Here is a 17,030-nt window from a genome sequence, read left to right on the forward strand (position 1 = left end):
ACAGGATAAAAGGCATTCTCTCTATCCTGCTACTCTGTCCCTTCCAAACAACCCAATTTTAGTCATCTCACGACTGACTCTCCTTCCATTCTTCTCTTATTTCTTCTGCTCCCTTCAAATACTAAAGTTCTCATCTTGTCCCCCCTCCCTCATTTTTTCCCCATCCTCCTCTCAAGCCTACAGTGATATAAATAAAAGATGCAACAGAATTCTCAAGTAGTGAAACTCCTCCCTGAATTCTGGGGGAAATTCTCCAATTTTCCTACTATCCTTTCTCTTCAACAGCCTCAGTTACTTCTTGTCATTTACTTCTCTGGGCTATGTCTAAGAAAGAATTCTTAAAGGGAGAAATGACATCTGGGACTTGGATTCTAAAAGCATAATGCTGTGTACCATCTAATTCTAAGAAAAGAAAAACAAAAGGTAGACCTTGTGAAAGGGAATAAAAAGCAATTATGGTATGTCACTGCTAAAAAATAAGTAGAGAATTGTGCTCAAGGCAGAGAATCTTGCTACTTGATATTAGGTAAGAGTTGAACCATTGTATTTGCAGAAGTTATCTTCTGCAAATCTCTCGGTTGGTTGCATACTACTATGTTCCATCATCCTGCCTTTCAGGCTGCCATTCCAGTGGAGCAAATGATCATTTATTTCCTTTAGCCAAAAGGGTTTTTCCCATGGACCCTGTTGAGTAACGAGTGCAGATTTCATCACTCAATCACCTCTGCTTTTCATTACACAGTAGTTATGAAAATGAGCATTGAACTATGTGCTTAGGAGTTTATCAGAATGAAGCATCTGAATTAAAGGCAAACACTCTGCCCCTCTTGTCTATTTGCTTTTGGTTTTTGCATTTGTGAGAGAATCAGTCTCCATTTCAAAAAAATATGCTCACTGTAGTGATGTGGAATAGAAGGAAATGGAGAAAAGACAGAGAGAGGAAGGAAGTAAGGCTACCGGCCAATTCCCTTTTTGGCAGAGCCAATGATTCATTTCTAAATGCTTCTTTCAAGACTGGTGAAATATAATGGTGCCAAAAGGCTTCCTTATTGAAGAGTTTGTACAGGAAAAGATCAAGAAGTTGATGAAAAGGCATTTACTTTCTCTATAGGTTCCCCCCTTTAAGCTACACCATTAGATTCTAAGCCACTAAAAAAAAAAAGCTTTTTTCTCCCAGAGTGTGGCCCAGCATGTTATGGCAACCACAACTGAATAAGGAACAACTATAAAATGCGCTGTGACCTTTCCAGTCTTCTTACACCTGAAACACAGATGTGTTCTTTGATGGTGACATTGGCCTCCTTGCTGTTTCATGCACGAGACACTGCATCTCTCCACTTTGGGCATCCTTGAGCTGCCTCCAGTGTCTGGGATGCTCCACTTCCTCTCTGACCTCCTTCATTTCCTTTCAGTCTCAACTAAATCTCTTCTTTTACTGTTAATTTCCCCTCAATTCCTCTTAATTCCAATGTCTGCCTCTGTTAATTATTTCCTATTTATCCTATATATAGCTTATTTTATATACATTTATTTGCATGTTGTCTCCCTCATTAGATGTAAACTCCTGGAGGCAGGACTGCCTTTTGACTCTTTTTGTATCCTTGGCACTTAGGACAGTGCCTGGTACATAGTAGGTGCTTAAAAATGTTGGCTGATTGGTTGATTGAGAATAAAACTCAGAGCTATGACAAGGGTAGGGCAAACTGGGACTTCAACAGTGCTGAAATACTGAGGTTGTTGGCAGCACTTTTTTAGAAACCTAGACCTAACTGAGTTTAATATCAAAGTGGCAATTGCTAATAAGTTAAGATAGGAAATGACTAGATGTCCTTGAGAGAATTTTTCATTTTAAAAATTACTAATTATAGTTCTATTAAAATCATTCACCTTCAACCATTACAAATCCTCTTAGCACCCTCAGAAATGGTTAAAGTTTAAGAAGGATAAAAAATTCCAGATGTAACTGAGTTTTTGGAAGTACTTCTTGTTCTAAAAGGCTTATGCTGTAAACTTTAATAAACTATAAACTTGATGCCCAGTTTATAGGTTTTATATTTAATTAAAATGCAATTTGTATAACAATTTAGATTATACGTCTATAAATATTTAGATTTAACAATTAATAAATGCTATGTCCAGTCTCCATAACCATTACCTGTCAGAGCCAGGTGATGTCCTTGCATTATGAAAATGAGATGAGTTCAAGTCTAAGCTATAGCTCCTTCCACTCTCAGTTTTCAGGGTGATGATTTCCCCTCGGGTTGCTGATCTGAACTTGCTAAGCAGAAATCTGTAATGATTTTTAAAAATTAAAACCAGATAAAAATATAGAAAAGAGATTAAATATAATATCCACGATTCTTTAAGGGAGAACATTTTCAACCCTTTTTGCAGTAATATTGGAATAACAACTCTTAAGAAGAAAAGCTCCTTTTTTAAAATCCTAGGGAATTATCCTCATTTATTGAGAAATTATCTGAAAAAGACAGACTTAGGAGAATGTTTTGGTACTACAAATCAGCCCTGGTAATATTAATGATAAAAGGGCTTCACTTCTGGGGTTCCCAAGGAATGACTGAAAAACTGAAGAAGCTGGGGGAAGATAATAGAGAAGATTATGTATGCAACTCTAATACAGTATACAGTGTTAAATTATAATAAGAGTGATACAAATATACTATTGGGGAATATTTTGAGGAGGAAAAAGAGAGGGCTCTGTTAATAGAAATCACAGAGTTCTCACCAAGAAAGTGATAGTCATCTAGTCTTGAATATTGTGTAGTATTTGAATAGTAAGAGTTTTAGAAAAATCACATGGGTTTTTTCCACATGAGAATACCTCTGGTAAAACACAGTTCATCTATTTTAAACTTTGTATATTTTGTAAAGAGCTCTGAAGGTTCCTTCTGATTTTAAAATTCCATGTAATGTCAATCGATTCTCATAGGCTGCCTCTGTTGACCTGCTTTTGCCCTTTTTACTCCTATCAAAACTTTCCTTCCGGAAGAATAAAAAATTTCCTTCAATTATTCAAATAAATGATCAAGGTTAGGATGTTCCCTCTGGAAATCTTATAGCCAAATGAATAGAATTCTCATTGCAGTACTTCCGGCATCAGCAGAGCATAGAGGGAAGGCTGATTTTGGACAGAGCAGGTATCCTCCCCTGGTCGCATCATATAAACAGGTGCTCAGGCCACCTCTGTGTGACGTTGGCTCTCAGAGAACATCCTCCCCACAAGCGATACAGGCTGATCAGACGGTTCCCCGTTTTGTTCAAGGACAAAGGAAATCGAATCAAGTGAAAATTGCTACATGCTCAGGTCAGGGAAGGTAGAGAAGAGAGAGAACTGCAGAACTTGTCCCAGATATTCCTTATGAAACCGAGGGCAGTTTCATTTCCTAGCAGACCGAAAGCAGAATACGGCTCAGTGCCTGTGGTCTTGACTCTGCTGTGGCCATTTAGTTGAGGCAACTTTAAAAAGACTGCAATAGGAATGCCAAAGGTGAAAAAATTCTCAGAAAAGGTCAAGCTTTGCTTCTTACCCCTTCCTTTTGGGTGCATCCAGTATGGGTTTCTGCCCGCAATGAGCGGAAGCTTCTGACCTCTGAGCATCCTGCAGGGCTTGCTCTTGGTTTTGTCGTCCTTCGGCTTTCCATTTATTTTGGAGGCAAAAATAAAAAATACAGGATGGTGAAGTGGGAGGGCGGGTCCCTAGTCTGCTCATATGTCAGTTTATGCCAAAAGAGGCATATTTTAATTGATACAGTTTTTTAACTTTGTGGGAGATTTTCTGTCCTTCCAGGCGGACAATAATAAATCAGTTGGATGTTTCCCATCCTGCTGGACAGCTAAAATGAATATCAGCACACAGGTAAAGGACTAGCGAGGCTGTACTGCACTGGTAGAAAAGCTGTCCCCTCCATAGAGAACTTGGAATCAGCAGAGGAAGTCTGGGGTGCATGCTGATTCTACTTGCCCAGTACAAATAAATATTATTCAGTCACATGAACTAGATAAAATGGAATATGATGGTATAAGAAGGGACAAAAGGTTGGTTTTAGAAAAATCTGGGAAGGCTTGCATACAATGATGCTGAGAGAAATGAGCAGACTAGGAAGAACAATTTATAGAATAGCAACAACACTGTAAAGAAAAACAGCTTTGAAGGCTTAAGAACTCTGATCCATACAATGACCAACTACGATTCCAGAAGACTGTTTATGAGCTATCTCCCTCATTTATAGGCAAAGGCACAAAGATATGCATATTTTTAGATACGCTTAGTGTGGGATTTTGATTTACCTGTCTGTGCTTCTATGTTACAAAACTTTTATTTCTCTTTTTTTTTTCCAACTGGGAATGGGGAAGAGAGGAGAAGAAAAGAAGATTAAAAGATAAAACTGTCTTAATAGGAAGAAAAACAAAAGAAAGAAAAGAAAATCATTGAAGCATATTTTTAGTTGCCCAGAAGACAAAAGAGGAAGGACAGAAGGAAACAAGACATTGAAAGTTATACATTGGGGGCAGCAAGGTGGCTAAATGGATAGAGTGTGAGGCCCGGAGCCAGGAGGTTCTAGTTTCAGATCTGGTCTCAAATAATCCTAGCTGTGTGATCTTGGGCAAGTCATTTATTTCCAATTGCCTAGCCCTTACCTGGAACTGATAACTTAGTGTATATCCTAAGACAGAAGGTAAGGGTTGAAAATATTAGTTTGACCTTTTCCTGCCTGTCATCTCTCCTCAAGTGGTTCTAGGGTCCTGGAGGCAGCTTTTGGACCCCAAAACCAGCCTACCAGGAAGGGCTCCTTGACATTTGACTGATGACTTGTGGGCTTCCTTTGGTGAGTAGGAAAGCTTTGTTAGGAAGAGTTGGAATAACTGGCTGCTGAACCTAATATTTACCCAATTTTGTTCCCTTTTTTGGCATGATGACCCCACAAAAACTGATTGGAATTTGTGCAGACTAATGGGCAGAACATCCCTAGAATGAAATTCAATTCAAGTGTCAGGATTTGCATATTGACATTTCTCAAAGAAGGGAACACTTGTAGTTAAATATCAGAAAATATATTGAGGACAAAAAGGGATTTAGAAATTAAACTGTGATGGTGACAAATGTCCTATTTTGAAATCTTAATGTATCATGCATTGGAACACACCAGACATGTTTGCTATATTGATACTGCTATGAAATGAATATGTGGGGTGGGGGACGTGACATTTTTCATGCTTTCAAGCCTTAACATGACCTGTGAACTCTGTTCATTAACTGTAGAATCAACAATTTAGCAAGCCTACTAACTTTAGGATTATTTTCTTGAAATTAAAATTCAAAATGTTTAATTACCTGGACCCCTTCTTAGAATGGACTGTCTGACAACATCTGTTCCAAGAAGGTTCGTTTGTTTGAAGCGTTTTGCCCGTTCTTCAAAAAACCACTCACCGGTTACGATCCTTAGCTGCCTATACAAAGAGGAGAAACAAAAAAAGGTTTATGTGTGAGTAAATGGGATGGGATGAATTAATTTGGCTAGATTCTATTTTCTTTAATTCTTTTTATTTATTTACTTAAATATTTTTCAATTACATGTAATTTTTTAACAATGCTTTATTAAAATTTTGAGTTCAAAATTTTTCTCTCCCTCCTACTCCTCCTCTCTCCTTGAGAGGGCAAGCAATTTGATTTCATTTATATATGTAAGGTCATGCAAACATATTTCCATATTTCTGGCTAGGCTCAACTCTCAAATATGTAGCCAACTACCAAACACATTTAGGGACAAAATGCAGTCTAAGATTGCCAAAACATAACATGAGGTAGGTATATAGATGCCAAAAAAATCTCTTCCTGGAACTAGAATTTGTATTTTAGCAATTACCCAATAGAATATAAAAACTCCTTGTGAGTAAGGATTGCTCTTCTCCCTCCCTCCCTCTCTCTCTCTCTCTCTCTCTCTCTCTCTCTCTCTCTCTCTCTCTCTCTCTCTCTCTCTCTCTCTCTCTCTCTCTCTCTCTCTCTTCTCTCTCTCTTTCTCTTTATTCCTCCTTCTCTCTCTCCCTCCCTCTCTTCAGCCCCCCCCTCTCCCTCTTTCTCTTCTAACATATGGTAGATAATAAATGTTGACTGATATCAACCAAATATACATAATTATTCTGAGAAAAAAGGGGAATACGGTTTCAGTTCAATCCAACAGACATATAAGATTAACTCTAAAGCTTCTTTGCTTCCATCTGTATATAGAATAAATGCCCCATAACTCATCTTTCTCATGAGCTCCAGTCTTGCATCACCAACTACTTGCTATACATTACCACCTAGATGATCCATAGCCATCTCAAATTTAACATGTTCAAAATGGAACTTGTTACGTGTTCCTTTAAACCTATACCTTTTCCTAATTTCCTTATTTCAATCAAGGGCATCACCATCCCTCCAGTTACCCAGGTACACAACCTCAGACACATCCTAGATTCTTTATTTTTCTTTATTTTAACTCACCCCATCCCTTTCAATCAGCTGCTATGACTTGTTGATTCTGTCTCTATAACATCTTCCCCATTCTCCCCATTCTTTTCTACTCCTGTGACCAATGTAGTGATGGAGAAGCTTTTAGAGACCGAGTGCCCAAACTGCAACCCTCATGCCAAATGTGAGCCACCCCCTTACCCCAGACAGGGAGGGGAGGGAGGAAGGAGCTGTCCCTTTAGGCTGCTGGGCAGAGGGGTGAGTGATGTGAGAAATGTCCTCAGGCACTGTAGAGAGGGGGAAGAGAGCAGCCCCCACTCCCACATGTGTGCCATAGGTTCACCAACACATCTCTACATCATCTCTCCTCCTGATGATCACAAAAGCTTCTTAATTGGTCTTACTGATAGTATCTCACCTCTCTAATCAATTCTCTACACAGCTGCCAAAAACTTCCCAAATACCGGGTTATTTTATTGTTCAAGAAGCTCCAGTGATTTCTTATTGTCCCCAAGATAAGATACAAAATTCTGCATTTAACAATAAAAGTGCTTCATTTGCTAAAATCATTCTCCAACTATTTTTACATACTGATTGCATGTAGTTTTCACCTTATTCTATATATGTCATTTCAGAACTGTTTCAGAGATGATCTCCCATGCCTGGAATGTTCTCTTTACTCTTTATGCTTTTTTGGAATCCCTAGACACATTCTCATCTCCTATCGACAGGAAGGCTGCTCTGATCCCCTCACCAGTTGTTTTACTCTTCCTAAAATTATTTCATTGCATTTTTTACATTGTTGTCTATATACACCCACAACCACTGCCACTATTATGCAAGCTTTTTAAAGGAAGAGACTGTTTTCATTTTTGCCTTTGAATTGTCAAAGTGCCAAACACAGTACATGGCACAGAACAGGTACTCAACAAATACTTGTTGAATTGGATTAGAATGTAAAAATTGCACATTGTAAATCTAAAAAGAAATGCTCCAATTGTTTTAAGTCTCTTAGTAAGTAGCTTGCTTTTATATAACACTTTGCAGTTTAGATAGTGCAAATATTATTTCCTCCATTTGACAAATAAGGAAATTAAGACCCAGAAAGGTTGCCTGGTTCACATGGCTTAATTTCAAAGATACAGAAGACCAATATTTCCTTATACCAGATGGATTCAATTTGCAAAGCTCCCAGTAATTAGTGCTAAATTAAAATGTAATTGGGAAATGTTTAATAAAATAAGCAAAAATGCAATATAAAATAATGTGAATTTGTGGTTTTTCTAAGTCTGCAGGGTAAATTTCTACTTTGATCTATGACCTGCAGGGATACATTTCTATTTGAGTTTGATACCATTCCTCTATACCATAAAGAACTCTAGGTTGTTTTCCTCTGTAAGATTTTTGGCTCAACTTTATTACTGCCATTTGCATAAGATGGGTAAGTCATAAAACTGGCTAAAGTATATTAAATCAAGCTGATATTAACTATAGCTTTACTGTTTACTGACTAGTTTCCTGTTTTACCTGATATATCCCTTCCCTTTCTGCCATCTGTTTTTGGTATATCATTTATTATCTTCCTTAACTTATTTATTAAAATTCCATTGTATTCATTTTTTGCATATATCTAAAACCTACATAAAATTGCTGAAACTGCTACTCAGAGTTCACTGATTTTTTTTATACAGCGAAACATGCTGTGAGTATAATGAACTGAGTTTTTATTTTATCACATCTCTGCATCATTCATTTTATAATTGGCAGTAGCACTTATCAACAGATAAAATATTTAAAATTATAACATTTTCCAAAATGAATTGTTAATAACTCTTAGGGCAAGTGCAGCAACTGCAAATTTCTTTATTTGCTTCTATTTCTTTCCTGGTGACATTTTCAATATAGAATTCTGAAAACAGGCTGCAATGTCAACCCAAAATATGACTGACATTTTTCTGCCTGAGTCCACAGCTGAGACTTTGCTTTTGTTCCTTAATGTAAACAGAAAGGGAGAGAGAGAAGCAATCTGCAGATACCAGAGAAGAAAGATCTCATCATTAGTAGCCTGGGGCATATGAAGACCTGATAGGGCACAACGCAAAGGACAAGAGGCCATTTGGAGGGATGGGTCAGAAGGAAGCAAAGTGGTGACACTATAAATGTCTAAAAGGGTAATATACGTACAGGAGGGCAACCAGAATACAGAAAAGTCTGTCTTTGTATGTTTCAAATATATGGTTTAAAACCCATTACATTTTATATGATGTTCCCTGAATTGTAAGTCAAACTATGGTTGTTAAAATTAATCTTAAATTACATTTGTTAAATTTAATAATGTGTTCATTTAATGAATTCAAATTTCCTTTAAATTAATTAAACCAAAATTATGGTTAGACTCTGCTAATTATTACTGCTATTTAATATTTATTGAGTATCAGGACTATGGCAGGACAAATTCCCTTGCACATTATATATTTGGGGCCTCTTAAACTCAATGGGAAAGGATATGCAAAATGTGCAAATTGGTATAAATCAGTTGTATATATTTACTAGAGGAGAAAATAATTCTGGTATTTACCCTAAAAGGCAAGGGAAGTAACTAAAGGCATATTTTTCATATTTCTTCCTTATACCTTTAGGTGTTTATAATAGAATAGATATACATACATATATATATATATATATATATATATACACACATACACACACATCCAACAGATTTGCTATTGTGTGTGTGTGTACACACACACATATATTCTACAATACCAAGTGCTAGGCAGGCTTCAGCCAAAGCAAAGTGGTTAAGTCTGGATCAACAAAGAATTCTTTATTTTTTGAAAATTTTATTTAATTAGTCAATTTAGAACACTATTCCTTGGTTTCAAGAATCATATTCTTTCCCTTCTTCCCTTTCCCCCACCCCTTTCCATAGCCAACTCGCAATTCCACTTGGTTTTATATGTGTCCTTGAGCAGAACCTATTTCCATGTTGTTGGTGTTTGCACTAGGATGTTCATTTAGAGTTTACATCCCCAGTCATATCCCCTCAACCCATGTAATCAAGCAGTTGTTTTTCTTTGGTGTTTCTACTCCCACAGTTTTTCTTCTGAATGTGAATAGTGTTCTTTCTCATAGATCCCTCTGGGTTCTTCAGGATCATTGCATTGCCACTAGTGGAGAAGTCCATTACGTTCGATTGTACCACAGTGTATCAATCTCTGTGTACATTGTTCTCCTGATTCTGCTCCTTTCACTCTGCATCAGTTCCTGGAGGTCATTCCAGTTCACACAACAAAGAATTCTTTAAAAAATGTTTAAGCAATTTTATTTTACAAATCACATGTATTAATTTTCTACATAAGTTTTCTGAAATTATAAAATCCAAATTGTCTCACTCCCTCTCTTCCTTTCCCCTTCTCTGAGATGGCAAGTGATTTGATCTGGGTTATATATGTATTATCATGCAAAACATTTCCATATTTTTCATTTCTGTAAGAGAATACTCATAAAAAACTAAATCTCCAAAATAAGAACCCAATAAATTAATGTAGGAGATAATATGCTTTGATCTCCATTTCAACTCAGAAAGTTCGTTCTTTGGAGGTGGATAGCATTCTTTGTCATAAGTCCCTCAGAAGTGTCCTGGATCATTGTATTTCTGAGAGTAGCAAAGTCTCACATTAATAAAGATTATTAAAAAAAATAAAAATAAAAAGAAGGAAAGAAAGACTTTCTTCTTCTACATTATGGACTGGAGATGACTCTGGGTAATTAGGTAATATAACAAACATATGAGCCTTTTTTAAAAAAGTCCCTGAAATATATGGAATTCTCAAAAGATGAATAGATGAATGAATCAGGAAGGGAAAGTATTTAGTATTTATTAATTTACTCACCATTTATTGTGTTCTGGGTATTGTGGTAAGAACTAGAGATATAGGGGGCTGCTGGGTTTGGCTCAGTGGATTGAGAGTCAGGCTCAGAGACAGATACTTTCTAGCTGTGTCAAGTCACTTGACCCCCGTTGCCTAGCCCATACCACTCTTCTGCCTTGGAACCAATACATCATGTTGATTCTAAGGTGGAAGGGAAGGGACTTAAAAAAACAAGCAAACTTGGGACACAAATATAAAGGGAAAACAGTACCTGACCTCAAGAAGCTTATGCTTTCATGAAGGAGACAAAACATACATGGGAATGTGGGTCATGGTAAGGAGAATCTAGAGAGTTACAGGGATGAAATGTTATTCTTTAATGCAGTCCAATAATTCCAGAAACAACGATAGTATTGATTTGATTCATGAGCCCAGAACAAGATGTAGAAGAAAGGGATGGGTTAGTGGCAGGGTGGCCAGATGGTTGGCTAAGTATGTGATATGAATTACCAGTTAGTCTTGGGGGCTGCTAGTTAGGGTGAGCTCATTGAGGGCTTACTGGCAAGCTATTGCAATAGTCCAGGCTGGCACCAGAGGAGTGGCAGTACCAGAGGAGAGAGAAGGGAGTGTATTTGAGAGATGTGGCAAAGGTGAAATTGAGCAGTGGGAAGATAATGAGTCATCAAAGATGACATCTAAATGGCCAACCTGAGGGGCTGAGAGAATGATGTTGCTTTTCAAAGTAGCAGAGAAGTTAGAGAGGGTAGGGTAGGGAGGACTTTGGGGAAAGATAACGAATTCCATTTTGGACATGGCAAATTTAAGATTTCTACTGGACATTGTATTGGAGATGCCTGAAAGGCAGCTGGAGATTAGATTAGAGGTCAGTAGAGAGGTTAGGGAAGGATAGGTAGAATTTAGAATCCTAAGTGTAGACAGGGTAATGGAAGCTGATGAGATCACCATGTGAGGGAGTATAGAAGAAGAAGAGAAAAGGGTCCAAGGCAGAACCCTGAGGGATATGTATGGTTAGAGGATGTAATCTAGGTGAAGACCTAACAAAGGTGACAGAGAAGTAGCAGTCAGGCAAGGAGGAGAGAACCAGGAGACAGTGATGTAACAAAAACTTAGAGAGAATAGAGAATCAAGGAAGAGAGGATGATGAGCAGTGTCAAAGGCTGCAGAGGTCAAAGAGAATGAGGATTGAGAAAATAGCATTGGATTTAGCAACTATCATTGGTATCTTTGGAGAGAACAGTTTCAGAGGAATGTTAAGATCAGGACTGACTTTAAGGTGTTAAGAAAAATGATGGGAATGGAAAGGACGACGGCCTTTTCAAGTTTTGTAAGGAATGGCCGAAGTGACATAAGCTGAGATTTAGTGATGATAAAAGGATCAAATTAGAATTGTTCAGGTTGAGGAGATGTGGGCATGTTTGTAGGCAGATGGGAATGAACTAGGACAAGGAAAGATTGAAAATTATAAAGTGGGAATGACAGAGGTGACAATCTATTGGAAAAGACTGAGTGAAATGGTATCACTTGAGAAGGTAGAGGAGTAAGGCTAACTCAATGTATGAGATGGATGATGGAGAGGCAGAAGGTACCTGAGTGATAAAAGATGAAGAAGAGTGGAGAAAAGGGAGCTCAGAGCAAATGGCCTCAATTTTTTAAAATGCAAATATGAGGCAAAGTTCTAGTTGAGAGAGTGGGTGGAGGGGGGAGCCATGGTAGGCTCAAGGAGGGATAATTTAACTGGAGGTGAGAACTTCCAATACAAACTTTCCAACATTCTCTTCACTAAAAAGACATAAATTCCACTGACAAGACATATGAACTTACCAATAATATATTTGCCTACAATCTTCCATTTTTATCTTTCTTTTGTATTTTTATGGGTTGAATCACATGACAGGATTAATGGAGTTGGGCCATCAAGAATGTCACAGATCCTTCTCCTCTAGAAGAAGCTGTGTGCCTCTTGGTGGGTAGACTCCTGGACAATTCACATTGGGAGATAACTACTAACATCAAAGCTAAAACTACCAATTAACTGATAGGGTCTGTCAGACAATACTATTATGTATTTGCCATTCATCATGGCTTTATTTCTTTGTATCTTATATCTCTATTAGGATGGAAACTTTATGAGATCAGAGAATATGCCATATCTAAATTTTATATTTCTCCCAGGACCTAGTGTTTACCTTTGCACATGGAAGGCACTTAGGAAATGTTAGCTAAATAAAAGAAAAATAGCAGTTTAAGATATAGTGATGGGTTCAGTGAGCAGTTGATCATTCTGGCTTTTTAGTGACTGCCAGCAATCATCTCAGTTGAAATCATCACGGCAATCTGCATGTTTTATTAAGGTATCAGAATGAACCAATTGGGATTTCCCAAAACCTTTACATTTTGTGCCTCTTACAATTTTGATGTGTATCATTTCCCTTGGTTGTGATTCATGGGGTGCAGAGCAATGTGGGATCTTGGATATTATCAAAGAGGAAATGGAAAGTGGCGTATACCACTTTTGGGGTCTCCACAAACTGGGCTCCTCTACTCTTTTCCTGAATGTCTTGTTCTTGCCCTTCTGCTATTCAGATCTTTAGTTATGGACCTTAATGAGGAACATGGGAAAGATCAGGAGATTCTAAGATGATGATGCATAAGATCTCTCTTCAATAGCATCTGTTCTGTGAAAATGTCATCACAAGGCTTCATCTCCTTTTCTAATAGAAGCACTGCACAAAATTGCATTGTAACTACATAGAGGATGAGTCATTTTCTGACTCATCTCAACTCCTCATCAGTCAGGGTTAGATGCCCAATTTTATGTTCTATTGAATATGGCTTCAGCTAAATAGTCCTTTGGTGTTCACTTAAATCAAGCAAATAGAATTGACAGCTGGTATAGTACCATCCATTTGTAGAATTTTAGAACTGGAAGGTCTCCTAGTCAAACATAATAATTTTAAAGAGGAAACTGAGGCCCCTCACTTATTGTCAAGGTCAGACAAGTTATTAGCAATAGAACCACAATTGACTTAGTTCAGAGGTTTTTCAATAGACACAAGGCATACTCTCAAATTGTCATTTGGCTGTCTCAAATAGGAATTTTTTTCTTCTAGAATATCAAGTGTCTATTAAAATATTCAAGGAAATCTATTAGAAAACTACTTTCTATAAGCCTTTAAGGGCATATGCTATATTCCAGTTTTATTTTTTATTTCTTATGGCTTTATATATGAATATTTGTAAAATAAAATTTAACCAAACATTTCCTATTCCCTAAAGATATCTAGCTAGGTGGTACAGTAAATAGAGCATCAGACCTGGATTCAGGAAGACATATGTTCAAATCCAGCCTCAGATGCTCATTAGCTGTGTGATCTTGGGCAAGTCACTTACCCATGTTTGCTTCAGTTTCCTTATCTGTAAAGTGATTTGGAGAAGGGAATGGCAAACCACTCTGGGTTCTTTGCTAAGAAAATCTCAAATGGTATCATGAAGAGTCAGACATGACTGAAAATGAATGAATAACACAATGAAGATGGCTTAAAGTACTGCAATGAGGAGGAATTTAAAAAGAAACTGCATTTGAAGGGATTTGTCTTTTAAGTTAGACCAGTACTGTAAGTAGCCAAGAAAATTAAAGCAACTTATTTATATTTCCCCTAATTCTATTTGTATTATAATCTCCACCCTGTTAGATACCTTCTTTTAAACTCAGAAAAGACAAAAAGACTTTTGAGAGTCACTTGGACAACAAAGAGATAAAATTAGTCAATATTTAAAGAAATTAATTCAGTCTATTCACTGGAAGAACAAATACTAAAGCTGAAACTTAAATACTTTGGCCACATAATGAGAAGACAAGACTCAAAGGAAAGGATCCTGATCCTGGGAGAGTTTGAAGGCAAAAAGAGAAGGGGATGGCAGAAATTGAGATGGATAGTGTCATGGGAATACCGAACATGAACTTGGACAGACTTCAAGAGATAGTGAAGGAATAGGACCTGGAATGCTATGGTCCATAGGGTCACAAAGAATTGGACACGGCAAAAATTTATTAGGGTGAGGTAACCTAAGATAGCTAACCTGAAGAGCTTTTCCTATTATTAGTTCCCAACAAGTCTGTCCAATCATCGTTTACCACCTCTCCTATTCCTACCCTGTGAGATACAGCAACAGTCTTGTCCAATCTAGAGTTGCCCCATATCCAAGGTACCCTGATATATCTCCTGCCTACATGGAAACCTATTTGGGAAATCCCTGTCCATGCTGGTGGAGTTCCTTTGCTAGTGGACTCAATAAACTCTCATTGTTTCCTAAATTGTTTCCTAAATGTTTGATACTAGGTTTTAGTCTTGGTTTTGATTTGGGGGTTTGGGTTCCAATCTGTGGCAGTATTGACAGTTTTGCCCATAATAAATTTTTACCCACACCACCTACACTCATCCAAACACTTTTCCATAGTTATTAGGCAGGGAAGAACTTTATAAACTTTATACAAAGATATACTTATCTATCATATCTAGCTTATCTAAGATTTTATTCATGTCTTTGAACTCTTTCTTATTTATTTTTTGGTTAGATTAATCTTGTTCTGAGAGGGGAAGGTTAAAGTCCTCCACTATTATAGTTCTGTTATTTGTTTCCACTTTTGCTTTTCTTTTAAAAATGTGGAAATCATAACATTTGGTCCATGTAGGTTTAGTATTGATAATCTATGGCAGTTTTAAACACAATATAGTTTCCCTGTTTATCTCTATGAATTAGATCAATTTTAACTTCAACTTTGTCTGAGACCATTTTTGCTACCTAAATTAAAACAACTTTAAAACAATTAGATCTCTTCAGAAAAAAAGTGGCTGCCTCCTGGCAACAGTTGATTCCCCATCACTGGAAATCTACCTGTAAAAGCTGAGTGATTACTTGGTGGCTGTGTTGTAATGTCAATTCTTCTTCATAATTTGGTGGATTAAATGGCTTGGGAGGTCATATGACTCGGGAATCTGTTATTCTGGGAATATTACTTGATTGTTTTTTTTTTTTTTTGCTTTGTTTTGAGACTAAGTCTTCCTATGCCACCTAGGCTGGAAATGTACCAACTACTCAACAAGGCAGGCCCTCTCCTGATTGGCACAGAAGTGTTGACCTGCTCTCCTTCCTACCTGAGTCAGTTTGCCCCTCCTAAGGCAGCTGGGTGAGCATTTCTCCCCATTTTAGGGGCATAACATATTGGTGAAGGACTCGGTGTAGACATCTGGTTGACTTAGCCCACTGCAGCTTAGAACTCCTGAGCTCAAGAAATCCATCAGTTTCAGCCTCCCCAGAAGAAAGGATTAAAGATATGACATGAATCACCATGTCCAGCTGGGACTATTATTGGAACACAATCATGTACCTGATGGTTAGTATATGAGTATATTATATTATTTATCCACAAACCACAGTCAAAGTGAAGGTTGTGGCAATATGGCACTCCCCACTCCCTAAATTCATACATTCCTTCTGTCTGCATTTGGTTTTGCCTAGGAAACAGTCACAGGTTGAGCTTGTGATGATTTATTCCTTTACTCCTCAGACAGCTGGCTTACTCATTGAGATGTTTTCCTGTGATAACTGGGAAACCAATCTGCTCAGAGGATAATGTAGCTGGTACAGTTCAGCTAGTGACAGATTCTCTTGCAAAAATTCTCATGGATTTGAGAAGGCTGAAGCAGGTTTTGCATTAACCTGACTGGCTGATTTGAGCACAGTGTCTACTTCTTGGAAGACGAAAGAAACAGATTATGTTACTCTCATGCTCTTTTTGCTTTTCTTCATTAAGTTCTATTCTGTCCTGTATGTCTGTCATTTATCTGCCTCTTAGACTACAAATGACTTGGGAATCAGAATTTTGTCATGCAACTTTATATCATTTCTGGCTATCTCATCAGTCTGGTTGCATACAGGCCACTATCCTCATCTCTTTTCCTTATGCTATCACAACCTTGGACTCTGCCTTAAGGCAAGCTTTGAACTTGTCCAGACCAGGTCTCTTTGCCACTTCTTTTCCAGATAATATTTGTAAGGGATATTGCAATCCTTAAAGCTCTATATAAATGCTGACTATTATTATAATCATACTGGCAGGCAAGTATCACTTTTTGTTCCCCCTTTTCTAATTTCCCTTTTGTGTTTTCTTCTGTTAAGAAAGAAAGCTCCTTGAGATAAAGATCTAGCTACTATTATTTACTGTTGTTGCTATTATTGTTATTGTTGTCATTATTTTCACATCACATTGGTAGGTACATACCACTACCATCACCCTTTCCGGTGTTGTCTTCCCCAATTTAGTTCCTCAAAGTCAGGGTCTATCTAGCTGCCATTATTTATTATTTTTGTTGTTATTACTGTTACTATTTTTGCAACTCACTGCTAGACATATAGCACTACCATCACCCCTTCCAATTCCCCTTTGTTTATTGTCGTCCTCCATTACAATGCAAGCTCCTTGAGGACAGTGTAAACCCTGAAGCACTATATTAATAAGCCTATACTTGACCACTTGTAACTTCAATAACTTGCTTCCATTTGTGCTTTATATAAAATACTTAATAAGCACTTTATCTCTCTCTGCACTCAATCCTGTGCTGCATATACAGAGTAAGCAATGGAAAATGTTTATGAATTCCTGT

At 37.4% G+C, this 17,030-nt stretch overlaps 1 protein-coding gene across 5 annotated transcripts in view; it reads right to left on the reverse strand.

Moving 5' to 3' along the window:
• Nucleotides 1-17,030, reverse strand: part of SYTL5 (synaptotagmin like 5) — a 301,635-nt gene that overhangs the window by 68,161 nt on the left and 216,444 nt on the right. For all 5 annotated transcript variants that reach the window (XM_056826259.1, XM_056826257.1, XM_001379061.4 and 2 more), the window contains 3 exons: nucleotides 5,351-5,466; nucleotides 3,546-3,651; nucleotides 2,156-2,290 (listed from right to left, as the gene is read on the reverse strand). In XM_056826259.1, coding sequence (XP_056682237.1) covers nucleotides 2,156-2,290; nucleotides 3,546-3,651; nucleotides 5,351-5,466 — 357 coding nt within the window. The remainder of the gene's footprint in view (nucleotides 1-2,155; nucleotides 2,291-3,545; nucleotides 3,652-5,350; nucleotides 5,467-17,030) is intronic.

The sequence above is a fragment of the Monodelphis domestica genome, chromosome 4 (assembly GCF_027887165.1).
Source record: "Monodelphis domestica isolate mMonDom1 chromosome 4, mMonDom1.pri, whole genome shotgun sequence".
Lineage (NCBI taxonomy): Eukaryota > Metazoa > Chordata > Mammalia > Didelphimorphia > Didelphidae > Monodelphis > Monodelphis domestica.